General features: G+C 39.4%; 1 protein-coding gene across 1 annotated transcript in view; it reads left to right on the plus strand.

Annotated features, from left to right (window-relative positions):
* The window catches only part of SLC30A5 (solute carrier family 30 member 5), a 75,939-nt gene that overhangs the window by 12,338 nt on the left and 49,896 nt on the right, over nt 1–13,705 (plus strand). Inside the window, exons 2-3 of the mRNA XM_007949181.2 lie at nt 1,408–1,530; nt 2,689–2,755. Of these exons, the coding sequence (XP_007947372.1) occupies nt 1,408–1,530; nt 2,689–2,755 (190 nt within the window). The remainder of the gene's footprint in view (nt 1–1,407; nt 1,531–2,688; nt 2,756–13,705) is intronic.

The following is a 13,705-nucleotide window of genomic DNA, read 5'->3' on the forward strand; positions in this document are numbered from 1 at the left end:
TTTTTTTGTTGAAGAGGGTCTGTGCAGTCCTTCTGCCTAGTCTGCCATCTTCCCTATACTTATTTCTTCCTGTATTATGGTCTTCTAGTTTCATTGCAGATAGAGTTTGTTTTTTTTATTTTTTTGTTGTTGTTCTCATTTGTTTGGTGTAATTTCAGTTGACCTTTAAACAGCATGAGAATTAGGGGCACCTACCCCTGTGCAATCGAAAATCCACGTACAACTTTTGACTGCCAAAAAACTTAACTACTGATGGTCTACTGTTGATCAGAAGCCTTACCAATAGCATAAACAGTTGATTAACACAGTTCTTGTCATACAGTTATTAGATTTTTAAACAGACACATACATACGTATGCACATACGTACAGATAATTTTATCAACTGTATTGTGTGCTGATTTTTTAGTCATTAAGTGGAAGTGGATCATCATAAAGGCCTTCATCCTCATCTTCATGTTGATTAGGCTGAGGAAGAGGAGGGGTGATCATGCTGTCTCAGAAGTTGAAGAGGTGCTAGGAGGTGGAAGGGGAGACAGGTACACTCAGTATAACTTCAGAGAAATATATCACAATTTCTGTCTTGGCTCTTTTGCTTTTTCATTTCTCTAAAATGTTTCTATACAACACCAATCCTTTTTCCAATGTTTGCTTTAGTTTCAGTACCCATATCAGAAGGATCCATGTCATAAGTCAAAAGCAGTCTTAAATAATCGGCACCCTTCTGCCAGATCGTCTAATGTCAGTTTGTTGTCTGGCACTGCTTTTTCTCTGTGTTCGTCACTGCTTGTCACTGGTTTGGAAACACTTATCTCCATCAAGTCATCTTCTGTTAATTTTTCTGGTGTGGTGTGTCTCAAATTATTCCAAGATCCCATGTCTTGTAAAACATCCACATGTTAGTGGACCTACGCTATTCAGTCCTGTGTTATTTAAGGGTCAACTAAATTAATTTTAAAAATTAGGTTACAGAATAGTACACATATCTTAATTAATCAAAAGCATGTTTAGTTTTAGCTTGACTTTTTCTTTAGTAGACTTTATGCATATGTATTTGTATACATTGGAAAGATTCTGTAAGTATATATACCAAAATGTTAACTATAGTTATCCTATGGGAAGATGAGTTGTTTGGGTATTTTTTGTATTGTTTCATTTTTTAGTTTATGTGTATTTCTGTGATTTATGTGTTTTTGTTACATGTTGTCAAGTCATTTCCAACTAATAGCAAACCTATGTAAAACAGAATAAAACACTGCCCAGTCCTGTGGCATCCATACAGTCATTGCTTTAATTGTTATATGGTTTCTATAAAGACTTCTATTACTTGAATAAGAGAAAAACAAAGATTACAGAATTCTTTGTGATTTCAATGTTAATAAAATTTGTTTCTGCTTTTCTTTTTCAGATTAACAAAATATATTGTATTGCTGTGTTTCACCAAATTTTTTAAGGCTGTGGGACTTTTTGAATCATATGATATCCTAAAAGAAGTTCACATTGTTCAGTTCATTTTTATATTAAAACTTGGGTAAGTGTGTTGTGTGTGTGTGTATTTTCTGAATTTTTTTTTTATTTCTTGCAAAATCCTTTTTTAACTATATTTAAAGAAATTTTACTTCGAATTTTTTATATAATTTATCCCTCCTGACAAACATTTCATTAAAAAAAAATACCTAAGATTAGAGTACAAAGACATTAGAGAAGGGATTGTTATACTCTAATAGCTTGCCAAAACATAGACTTTTACTTTAGTTTGTATTAATGAGATTTTTTTGCACATTTCTATAAAAGTCTGACTTACTAGAAAACAGCTAGATGCTTATACCTTATAGCTGCTTCAGCATTAATTCTTTTGCACTATCTCATGTCATCTAATCTCTAAAAAAATTTCATATGAACTCATGAGATAATGAAAATGAAAAGGGCCAATAATGTCTTTATATTTTTATGAAAATAGTTAGTACCTTGCAGAGTTTGTGAATGGATCTCAGGCACTTGAGGGATTCCCAGACCACGATTCTATTGTGAACTAACCTTGTAGCAGGCACAGAGCCTTACCTAAAGCTTGTCTTAGCACAAATGATCCTTATTTTTCTAAATTAAACCAAGCTGGGCTATTTTTATTACCTGTTTTCCTTATGGCACAGGGTTTTCTTACAGTATGAAGTTTACATTATTCTGAATATGGTAAGAAATTCTTTCTAAATAACGATTGTCTGGACCCTAAGATAATGATGGTGACACCCTCTATGTAAAGGAAAATCTGTTAAAGACTCTTGGGGGTATAATGTTGATGATTATAGAAAGTGATTCTTGACTAGGATGTTTTTGTATAATTGTTTTGAGAATTTGAAAGAGACATAATTAGTCCTTCATTTCTATTTCAAAATTTGGTATTACTGAATTTTGGAGAAAATGTAAATTATTTTCTCTGTTATTACAAGATACAAAAAAATATTGAAACTCCTTCTATAGCCTGTGAACTCTTTCTGAAGGCAATTCCAAAAGAAGAGTTTCCAGAATGTTGCAATGAGAGCCTTACTTGAATAAATACAGTTTCTTACGATTTCTTTGGAGGATAACGTATCTTTCAAATTCAAATTATATATTTGTTTAAAATACTTGTCTTTGCTTAAACCCACACTTTATATTTAATATTGATTAATGTTAATATTTATATTAACAGGACTGCATTTTTTATGGTTTTGTTTCAAAAGCCATTTTCTTCTGGGAAAACAATTACCAAACACCAGGTAAGTTTTTTGCAGAATCCTTTTGTTCCTAGCACCTTCCCATTCAATGAGTTAGGATATAATAATGTTCATGCCTTGGTTTGGATTACTGAATGAATGATTTCAGTACACAGCCAGGCATTTCTAGCATTAACTTATTCTTGACTTTAAAACCATCTTTTAAAAAATTGAGACTTAGGAAATAAATTATGAAGTGTTTAAGATGTTAGAATGTTTAAAAAACGCAGAAGTGGGAAGAAAATTTTTAAAGGATGCATATAATTATTTTCTCTTTATTCAGAAAGATATGCAGATCAGACATGGAGACATGTCCAAGAGCTCAGTACAGATGTCATTGAATTGTTGTTGTTAGGTGCCATCACATTGCCTCCAACTTATAGTGACCCTGTGTGCAACAGAACAAAACAGTGCCTAGTCCTGCACCATCCTCACAATCCTTGCCATACTTGAACCCACCTTTGCAGCCACTGTGTAAATCCACCTCATTGCGAATCTTACATTTTTTCTCTGATCCTCCACATTACATACCACAATATCCTTCTCCAGGGTCTGGTCCTTCTGACAACATCACCATTCTCACTTCTAAAGAGCAAACTGGCTGCAGTTCTTATAGGACAGATTTGTTCATTCTTCTGACAGACCATGTTATTCTCAATATTCTTCACCAACACCAAAATTTAAAGGCATCAGTTCTTCTTCAGTCTTCATTATTCATTGTCCAGCTTTCACATGCACATGAAATGGTTGAAAATACCAGGGCAGGGGTACAGGGCACCTTAGTCTTCAAAGTGACATCTTTGCTCTTCAACCCTTTAAAAAGGTCTTTCGCAGCAGATTTACCCACCAATACGATGTCTGATGTCTTGACTGCTCCTTCCATGGAAGTTAATTGTAAATCCAAGTAAAATTAAATCCCTGACAACTTCAGTCTTTTCTCCATTTATCATGATGTTGTTTATTAGTCGTGCTGTGAGGATTTTTGTTCTTTGTGTTGAGGTGTAATTCATACTGAAGACTGTAGACTTTGATCTTCATCAATAAGTGCTTCAAGTCATCTTCACTTTCAGCAAGCAAGGTGGTGTCATCCGTATATCTCACATTAGTCTTCTTCCAATCCTGATGCAGCATTCTTCTTCATACAGTCCAGCTTCTCAGATTATTAGCTAAACATACATATTGAATAAGTACGGTAAAAAGATCCAACGTTGACACACACCCTTCCTGATTTTAAACCGTGCAGTATTCCCTTATTCTTTTTGAATAACTGCATCTTGATCTATGTACAGGTTCCTCCTGAGCACAATTAAGTGTTCTGGAATTCCCATTCTTCACAGTGTTATCCATAATTAGTTAGAATTCACATAGTAAAATGCCTTTGCATAGTCAACAAAACACAAGTAGACATCTTTCTGGTATTTGCTCTCAGCTAAGATCCTTCTAACATCAGGAATGATATCCCTCATTCCACATCCTCTTCTGAAACTACCTTGCATTTCTGGAAGTTCCTGTCAATGTACTGCTGCAACTGTTTCTGAATTATCTTAATTGTGTGTGGTATTAATGATATTGTTGGATAATTTCCACATTCTGTTGGATCACCTTACTTTGAAATGGGCACAAATGTGGGCTTCCAGTTGGTTGGTCAGGTCTTCCAAATTTCCTAGCATCAACGAATTAGTGCCACCAGCGCTGCATGTTTATTGAAACATCTCATTGGGTATTCTGTCAGTTCTTAGAGACTTGTTTGTCACCAATTCATTCAGTGCAGCTGGGACTTCTTCCTTCAATACCATTGGTTCCTGGTCATGTGCTACCTACTGAAGTGGTGAAATGTCAACTAGTTCTTTTTGGTACAGTGACTGTATTTCTTCCATCTTCTGTTGATGCTTCCTGCATCATTCAATATTTTGCACTTAGAATCTTTCAGTATTGCAACTTGAGCCTTCAATTTTTTCTTCAGTTCTTTCAGCTTGAGAAATACCAAGTGTATTCTTCCCTTTTGATTTTCTAATTCCAGATCTTTGTATATTTCATTATACTACTTTACTTTGATGGAGCTACCCTTTGAAAACTTCTGTTCACCTCTTTTATTTCAACGTTTATTCCTTTCACTTTAGCTATCACCATTCACGAGTAAGTTTCAGAGTTTCTTCTGACATCCGTTTTAGTCTTTTTTCCTTTCCTATCTTTTTTTATTTTATTTTTATTGTGATTGGGTGAAGGTTTACAGAGCAAATTCATTTTCCATACAGCAGTTTATACATATATTATTTTGTGACATGGACTGCAATCCCCCCATTATAACAGCTTTTTTCCTACTTCCTCCTACTACAAGGAGGTAGTTACTTCTTCCCTGTGTCCTTCTTTCCTGTGCATTCCTACCCCCTGAGCTATCTCTCTGTGAAAACACTGCCCTTCTGTTTTCCCATGATTGATTGTTCTAAGGAGTATATCTATCTGGTATAAATGTTCACACCATTTATATGCCTGTCTTTTGTTTGGCTGGAAACCACAAGAGTGAGTTCAGTTTCAGACCAGACAGGTAACTAGGGGCTATAGTCTCAAGGGGAGCCTCATCAGGCTCTATCAGACCAGTAAACTTGGTATTTTTTATGATTTTGAGTTTTGTTCCATATTATTCTCCCACTCTGTCTAGGATCTCCTGCACTGATCCCTTTCCAAGTGGTTGACAATGGTAGCTGGGCACCATCTAGTTCTTCTGGTCTCATGGTCATATAGGCTGAGGTTCACATGAACCACTAGTCCATCTTTAGTTTTCTTCATTCTTCTTAGCTCTGGATGAGGAGAGACCCATTATTGCATCTAGATGGCTGCTTGCAAGCTTTAAGACCCTAGTCACTACTCACCAAATAGGATGTAGAACAGTGTTTTTGTGTAGTATGTTATGCCACTTGAGCTTGATATACCCTGTGACCATGGCCCCAAGCCCACAGGTCTAACATTTCGTTCCATCAGAAGGTTTGACTATGCCTAAGAAGTTACCATAACTTTGCTCTCATTCTAGTTGTATGAATATTCTTATAGCACATACAAATACATATATAGAAATAATGTCTGCCAACCTTGTATATGGTCATGGATATATTCCCTCTTGCCTAGACATACCTAATCATTCAGCCTGTCTACCCATCAATTTACCTGTTGTGTTAGACTGGGTTGTCTAGAGAAACAAAACCAGTAAAGCTTATAGAGAGAGAGAAAGGGAAATTTATCTTAGGAAAATGGCTCACACACTTATAGAAGTTGGCAAGTCCAAAGTTCTTAGATCAAACGTCAAGCTGGAGGCTTTTCCCAACTCATGCAACTATTGGGGCTGAGGAGCTCAAGGTTGGCAGGCAGTATACTGGTTGTTGACTCCAACACATAATGAATCTAAGATCTCCAGGCTGAATGGTGGATTATTCACTCACAGACAGTTGTAGGCAGCACAACAGAATCCCAGTCCACAGAAGAGTGTCTCTTTTGCCACGATGTCCATAAATATACTGGAAGCAGGCCACACCCCTAGGGAAACTCCCTTTCAAAGAATTGGCTGCTCAAAACATTCATCTGATCCCATCATTGGAATAACCCACATCACAATTGCTTAAACTACACAGAATTGTGGTCCAGCCAAGTTGACACATAGCTCCAACTATCACAGTCCACCCCTTGTCAACTTGGCAGTTGTACACATCTTCTTAACCATATATAATCTCTAAATAAGGACAATTATGAAGTCATATTTGAGCCTAACATGATACGCCAACACACGGACATCCGAAACGCATTAACCTCATTTACATTCCATAGTTCGTAACAGAAGGAAACAAAAATATTTGATGCACATATACAATGAAAAAATATAACAATCACAGTCCTTGTTTCTGTAACTAGTCAGGTGGTTGTAGCTGATATTTAGAACTACCTTTTTCTACCACCCATTCTGTATTTCCCTTGTCCTCAGCAAGCACCTCAGCTGGTCATGGTTCTTTGCCTGGTGGGGTGACCCCAACCTTCATTCCTGATGGATCTGGGCCATTAGCAGTCATATCAGATTTGGGTTGCTGTAATTTTCCATTGACTTTAATCACAGGGCATGGTAGTAATAAGAGACATCCTAAAGAATCTCCTATATTCCAGACATATTTTTCTTTACATCAGGAAATACCAAGTGTATTCTTCCCTTTTATGTAATGTCAATCCAATGTCCCCTTAGTAATCAGGATCTGTCACACCAGATAATATAGTAATGCCCTTCTTTATCTGTTGATCCAGAGGCATGAGGAAGCCAAAATGACCAGGTGGTTTTCTTAATTTCCAGTTCAAAGCAATCAATATTGTGTCTCCAGGTGGGAGTGTTCCTCCTTTTGGGACTTAGATCTTCAGACCTGCAGAGCGTAAAGTAACAGGGACAGGAAGCAAAAATTTTTTGAGCTGGTCACTAGGGCTAATAGTGAGTGGTACCACTCCTGTTTCCACCCCTTGGTTCCTGGACCTGTGAATCCTGGCTATTGGAGAAACAGAACCGTATATTGGACTCTGGTTTAGAGCATACACAGCCTCCTAGAGAACATTGCCCCAACCCTTCAAGGTATTGCCACCTAGCTGGCACTGTAATTGTGTTTCAGGAGGCCATTCCATCATTCTATCAAGCCAGCTGTTTCAGGATGATGGGGAGCATGGTAAGACCAGTGAATTCCATGAGCATAGGCCCATTGCCACACTAAAGTGAGTCCCTTGATCTGAAGCAATGCTCTATGGGATACCATGACAGTGGATGAGGCATTCTGTAAGTTCACAGATGGTAGTTTTGGCTGAAGCATTGCATGCAGGGAAGGCGAATCCATATCCAGATTAAGTATTCTATTTCAGTAAGAACAAAATGCTGTCCTTTCCATGATGGAAGTGGTGGTCCAGTGTAATCAACCTGCCACCAGGTTGCTGGCTAATCACCCTGAGGAATGGTGCCATATCGTGGACTCAGTGTTAATCTCTGCTGCTGGCAGATTGGGCACTCAGCAGTGGCAGTAGCCAAATCAGCCTTGGTAAGTGGGAGTCCATGTGGCTGAGCCCATGCATAACCTCCATACCTGCCACCATGGCCACTTTGTTCATGAGCCCATTGAGCAAAGACAGGAGTAGCTGGGGAAAAAGGATGGCTGGTTTCCATTGAATGTATCATCCTATCCACCTGATTGTTAAAGTCCTTCTCTGCCAAGGTCACTTTTTGGTGGGCATTCACATGAAACACAAATATCTTTAATTCCTTTGGTCCATTCAGAGAGATCTATCCACATACCTCTTCCCCATACATCCTTGTCACCAATTTTCCAATCATGCTCCTTCCAAGTACCAGACCATCCAGCAAAACCATTAGCCATAGCCCATGAAACCGTATATAATCACACATCTGGCCATTTCTTACTCCATGCTAGATGAACAGCCATATGCACACCTTGAAGTTCTGCCCATTGAGAAGATTTCTCTTCACCACTATCCTCCAAGGAAGTCCCAGAAAGGGGCGCAATGCTGCTACTGTCCACTTTCGAGTGGTGCCTGCATATCGCACAGAACCATCAGTAAACCAGGCACGAGTTTTCTCTTCCTCAGTCAACTGATCATAAGGAGCTCCCCATGAGGCCATAGGTGCAGACTGGGAGAGGGAAGGTAATGTGACTGGAGTGCAGACCATAGGCATTTGGGCCACTTCCTCATGCAACTTACTTGTGCATTCAGGTCCTGCTCGAGCCTGATCTCTGATATACCATTTCCATTTAATGATGGAGTGCTGCTGTGCACATCCAATGTTATGACTCTGTGGATCAGACAACACCCAGTTCATGATGGGCAGCTCAGACCTCATTGTGATTTGGTGGCCCATGGTTAGGCGTTCAGCCTCTACTAAAACCCAGTAACAAGCTAAAAGCTGGTTCTCAAAAGGAGAGTAGCTATCTGCAGAGGATGGCAAGGCTCTGCTCCAAAATCCCAAGGGTCTGCATTGCGATTCACCAATAGGGACCTGCCAAAGACTCCAAACAGCATCTCTATCTACTACAGACACTTCAGGCACCATTGGATCAGCTGGATCCTATGGGCCAAGTGCCAGAGTAGCCTGCACGGCAGCCTGAACCTGTTACAGAGCCTTCTGTTGTGCTGGGCCCCACTCAAAACTAGCAGCTTTCCGAGTCACTTGATAAGTAGGCCGCAGCAACACACCCAAATGAGGCATATGTTGCCTCCAAAATCCAAAGAGGCCCACCAAACATTGTGCCTCCTTTTTAGTTGTGGGGGAAGCCAGATACAATAACTTATCCTTCACTTTAGTAGGAATATCTCGACATGCCTCACACCATTGGACCCCTAGAAATTTCACTGAGGTGGAAGGTGCCTGAATTTTTGTTGGGTTAATTTCCCATCCTCTAGCATGCAGATGCCTCACCAGTAAGTCTGGAGTCATTGATATTTCTTCCTTACTGGGTCCATTCACCATAATATCATCAATACGATGGACCAATGTGATGTTTTGTGGAAAGGAAAGGTGATCAAGATCCCTATGGACTAAAATATGACAGTGCTGGGAAGCTGATATACCACTGAGGAAGCGCTGTGAAAGTATACTGTTGACCTTGCCAGCTGAAAGCAAACTGCTTCTGATGGTCCTTTGAAATTGGTATTGAGAAAAAGGCATTGGCCAGATCAGTTGCTGCATACCAAGTACCAGGAAATGTACTAATTTACTCAAGCAATGAAACCACATCAGGAACAGCAGCTGCAATTGGAGTCACCACCTGATTAAGTTTACGATAATCCACTGTCATTCTCCAAGATCCATCTGTTTTTTGCACAGGCCAAATAGGTGAATAAAATGGGATATGTTGGGAATCACCACCCCTGTATCCCTCAAGACCTTGATGGTGGCAGTAATCTCTGCAACCCCTCCAGAGTTCTAATCTGATAAATTCATTCTAAGAAGCCAATTTCCTAAGCCTCTGGATACCTTCTTCTACATTATACTAAGGCAGGTCTGGTACTTCAACTTGACTTGAGGGTGGCCACTGCATAATCCATGTCTGTAAGCCAATCAAATAAACTATTAGATCCTTTCCTAACCTCTCGAGCTGAAACGTTGAATGAAGAATCCGTACTTAGTGGGCCTAAATCAATAAACTCAGACTGATCCAATCTTACATTCTTTGCAGCATTATCCCACACCCTCAGTAGCCATTCCCATACATATTTTCCAGGTTTCTCTCTGTATATGTTAGCAAAATCAAGTAGGTCTTTTTGAGTGTAGCGTGCCACTTCCTCAGTCACACTTTTGTGTTTCATCTTTTGGCGCTCACTTGGACTTAATTTTAGTTATAGGTGTAGCAGCAACAATGGGTGGTTGGGGCAGTTCCTGAGAACATTCAGCAATGTCTTCCATGGCCTCTGCCTCAGGAAATGACCCAGCAGGAACAGCTGGGTTAATTCCATCAAACTGAGGTGGAGGGGATGATGGGTTTACAGTAATCCCTTCAGATGGGAGGGATTCAGCAGAATTTATAGGCTCCATATCCTGATCTTCCTGACTATCTGCCCATATGTCCCCATTACAGGTTTCAAGATCCCATTTTTTCCCAATGAACCCTCACTTTAACTTCAGAGACCATTCTGGGTTGGTAATTTAATTGGCATTGTAATTCAGCCACCCTTACGATAAGACTCTGGGTTTGGTTTTCGGCAATAACAGCTCTGTTACTAGAAGAAATAAGGCTTTCTTTCAGAGCACAACTAGAAATATTGAGGTCTTTTATGCGGCACTTAAACCATGACTGAGCAGCCCTGAGCTCATCTCGCTCTTTCACCACTTTGTCTAGTGTAAGTAGGACCAACCAACCAGTTTCCTTATACTCATGCTGACAGAATTGCAGAAAAGTATCAAGTATGTGATCACCCAGAGTCTCACTTCTCACAAGTACTTGATCTTTTGGTGGTGCTATTTTGCATATTAATGTTGCCACCTCATGCCACGGATTAGCAGGCCCCTCTTTACTAACAGAGGCAGGGTCACTAGTGTCTTTATGATTAATCAAATTGGAGAACCAATTTAGGAAGCCCATCTTTATGATTTTTTCTCTAGAACCACTCTCAGTACCAAATGTGTTAGACTGGGTTCTCTAGAGAAACAAAACCAGTAAGGCTTACAGAGAGAGAGAAAGGGAAATGTGTCTTAGGAAAATGGCTCACACACTTATAGAAGCTGGCAAGTCCAAAGTTCTTGGATCAAACGTCAAACTGTAGGCTTTTCCCAACTCATGCAGCTACCAGGGCTGAGGAGTGCAAGGTTGCCAGGCAGTATACTGGCTGTTGACTGACTCCAACAAATAACAATCCAAGATCTCCAGGCCGAATGGTGGATTTTTCGCTCATGGACAGTTGTAGGCAGTGCAACAGAATCCCGATCCACAGAAGAGTGTCTCTTTTCCCAGGATGTCCATAAATATACTGGAAGAAGGCCACACCCCTAGGAAAACTCCCTTTCAGCGGGTTGACTGCTCAAAACATATTCATCTGATCCCATCATTGGAACAACCTACATCACAATTGCTTAAACCACACAGAATTGTAGTCCAGCCAAGTTGACACACAGCTCCAGCTATCACACCCGTAAATTAATGTTTGTTACCACTGATAACACAGTATTGTATATGTAAAAGTGTTTATCTTTTTGTTGTCTATACCTCTTGTGCACCTCTTTGTGTCTTCCTTTCCCTTAGTGTTATTTTGTTGGTCACTTGATTTGGGTATATTGCCTTTCTCTTCACTGAAATCAGTACTTGTCTCTTGCCTGTCTAGCAATTTTTCCTCCCCTCCTCTCCCCTTCCCTCCCATCCCTGATAACCAAGAAATTTTCCTTCCGTATATAAACATTTCCTTGACTTTTTACAATAATGAACTAATACAATATTTATCTTTCTGTAATTGACATTTCATTCAGCATAAGTTAAGCTTAACAACATCCCCATTAGGCAGTGTTTTGCAGACTCTACATTGTTCTTTAGTGTTGCATAGTATTCCATAGTGCATATGTACCATAGTTTGGTTATCCATTCTTCTGCTGATGTGCATTTAGATTGTTTCCATCTCTCAGCTATTGTGAATAGTGCTGCAGTGAACATGAGTGTGCATATATCTATTTGTGTCCTGGCTCTTACTTCTTTAGGATATATACCTGGTAACAGGATTGCTGGATCTAATGGTATTTCTAATTCCTACCTTTTAAGGAATGACCATACTGATTTCCAAAGTGGTTGTTTTGGAGCTCTGGTAGCATAGTGGCTAAAGGCACTTGACTGCTAACCAGAAGGCTGGCGGTTCAAACCCACCAGCCACTCCCTGGAAGGAAGATGGGGCAATCTACTTCCCTAGTGATACTGCCTCGGAAACCCAAGGAGGGGTCGCTATGAGTCGGGTCCGACTTGACGGCACATAACGACAACAACTAACAACTAACCGTGTATGAGACCAATCTCTCCACATCCTTGCCGCCGTTTGTTATTGTCTATCTTGTTGAAATTTGCTGTTAGTAGTGTGGTGTGATAGTATCTCATTGTTTTGAGTTGCATCTCTCTAATAGCTAATGATTGCCAGTGTTGCTTCATGTGTTTGTTGGCTGTCTGAATATCATCTTTAGTTAAGTATCTGTTCTTGTCTTCTACCCATTTTTTAATTGGATTGTTTATCTTTTTCAAATTGAGGTGTTAGAGTTTTCTATAAATTTTAGAGATAAGTACCTTGTCACATAGGTCATTGCCAAATATTTTTTCCTGATGTATAGGTCCTCTTTTTACTCTTTTGGAGATGTCCTTTGATGCACACACACACACAAAAAAAAAAAACCATTGATGCGCATAAGAATTTAACTTTTAGAGGGTCCCAATCATCTAGTTTTATCTTCTGCTGTTTGTGCATCTTGAGTTATGTTTGATCATCTACTTATGCCATAAATTAGGGCCCCTAAATTTATCCCTGTTTTTCCTTTGATGAACTTTATAGTTTTAGGTTTCACATTGAAGTCTTTGATCCATCTGGAGTTCATTTTTGTGTGTGGTGTGAGGTGTGAGTCTTGTTTCACTTTTCTGCAAATGGATAACCAGTTTTTCCCAGCACTATTTGTTAAAGAGACTATCTCTTCCCCATTTCATGGGTTTAGGCCCTTTGTCAAAGATCACCTAACTGTAGATTGATGGATCTATTTCTGGATTCTCAGTTCTGTTCCACTGGTCTATGTGTCTGTCATTGTACCAATACCACGCTGTTTTGACTACTGTGGCTATATCGCAGGTTTTCTGGTCCAAGAGTGTGAGACTTCCTACTTTTTTGTTCTTCTTTAGTAGTGCTTGGCTTATCCAGGATCTCTTTCCATAGAAAATAAGTGATTGGTTTTTCCATATCATTAAAAAATGTTGATGGCATCTGAATGTATAGATTGCTTTGGGTTGATGATGTTGTTAGATGCCATCGACTCATCTCCAATTCATGGCGACCCTTTGTAGAGCAGAACAAAACACTGCCCGGTCCTGGCCAGCCCCATGATCCTTGCTATACCTGAGCCCATCGTTGTAAGTACTGTGTCAATCCATCTTGTTGAGGGCATTCCCTTTTGGGGAAGGCTTTGGGTAGTATTGACATTTTCACAATGTTCAATCTTCCTATCCATGAGCATGGAATGTTCTTCCATTTATGTAGATCACTTACAGTTTCTTGAAATAGTGTTTTGTAGTTTTCTTTGTATAGGTCTTTTATGATCCTTTTAAGATTTATTATCAAGCATTTTATTTTTTTGGTAGCCATTGTATTGGCTATTGTTTTGTTTTCTTATCCAATCTGCAACTCTCCGTCTCTTGATTGGTGCATTTAATCCATTAACATTCAGGGTAATTATTGATAAGTTTGACTTTGTTG

The sequence above is a fragment of the Orycteropus afer genome, unplaced genomic scaffold (assembly GCF_000298275.1).
Source record: "Orycteropus afer afer isolate SDZICR_OR568_19922 unplaced genomic scaffold, OryAfe1.0 scaffold00242, whole genome shotgun sequence".
Lineage (NCBI taxonomy): Eukaryota > Metazoa > Chordata > Mammalia > Tubulidentata > Orycteropodidae > Orycteropus > Orycteropus afer.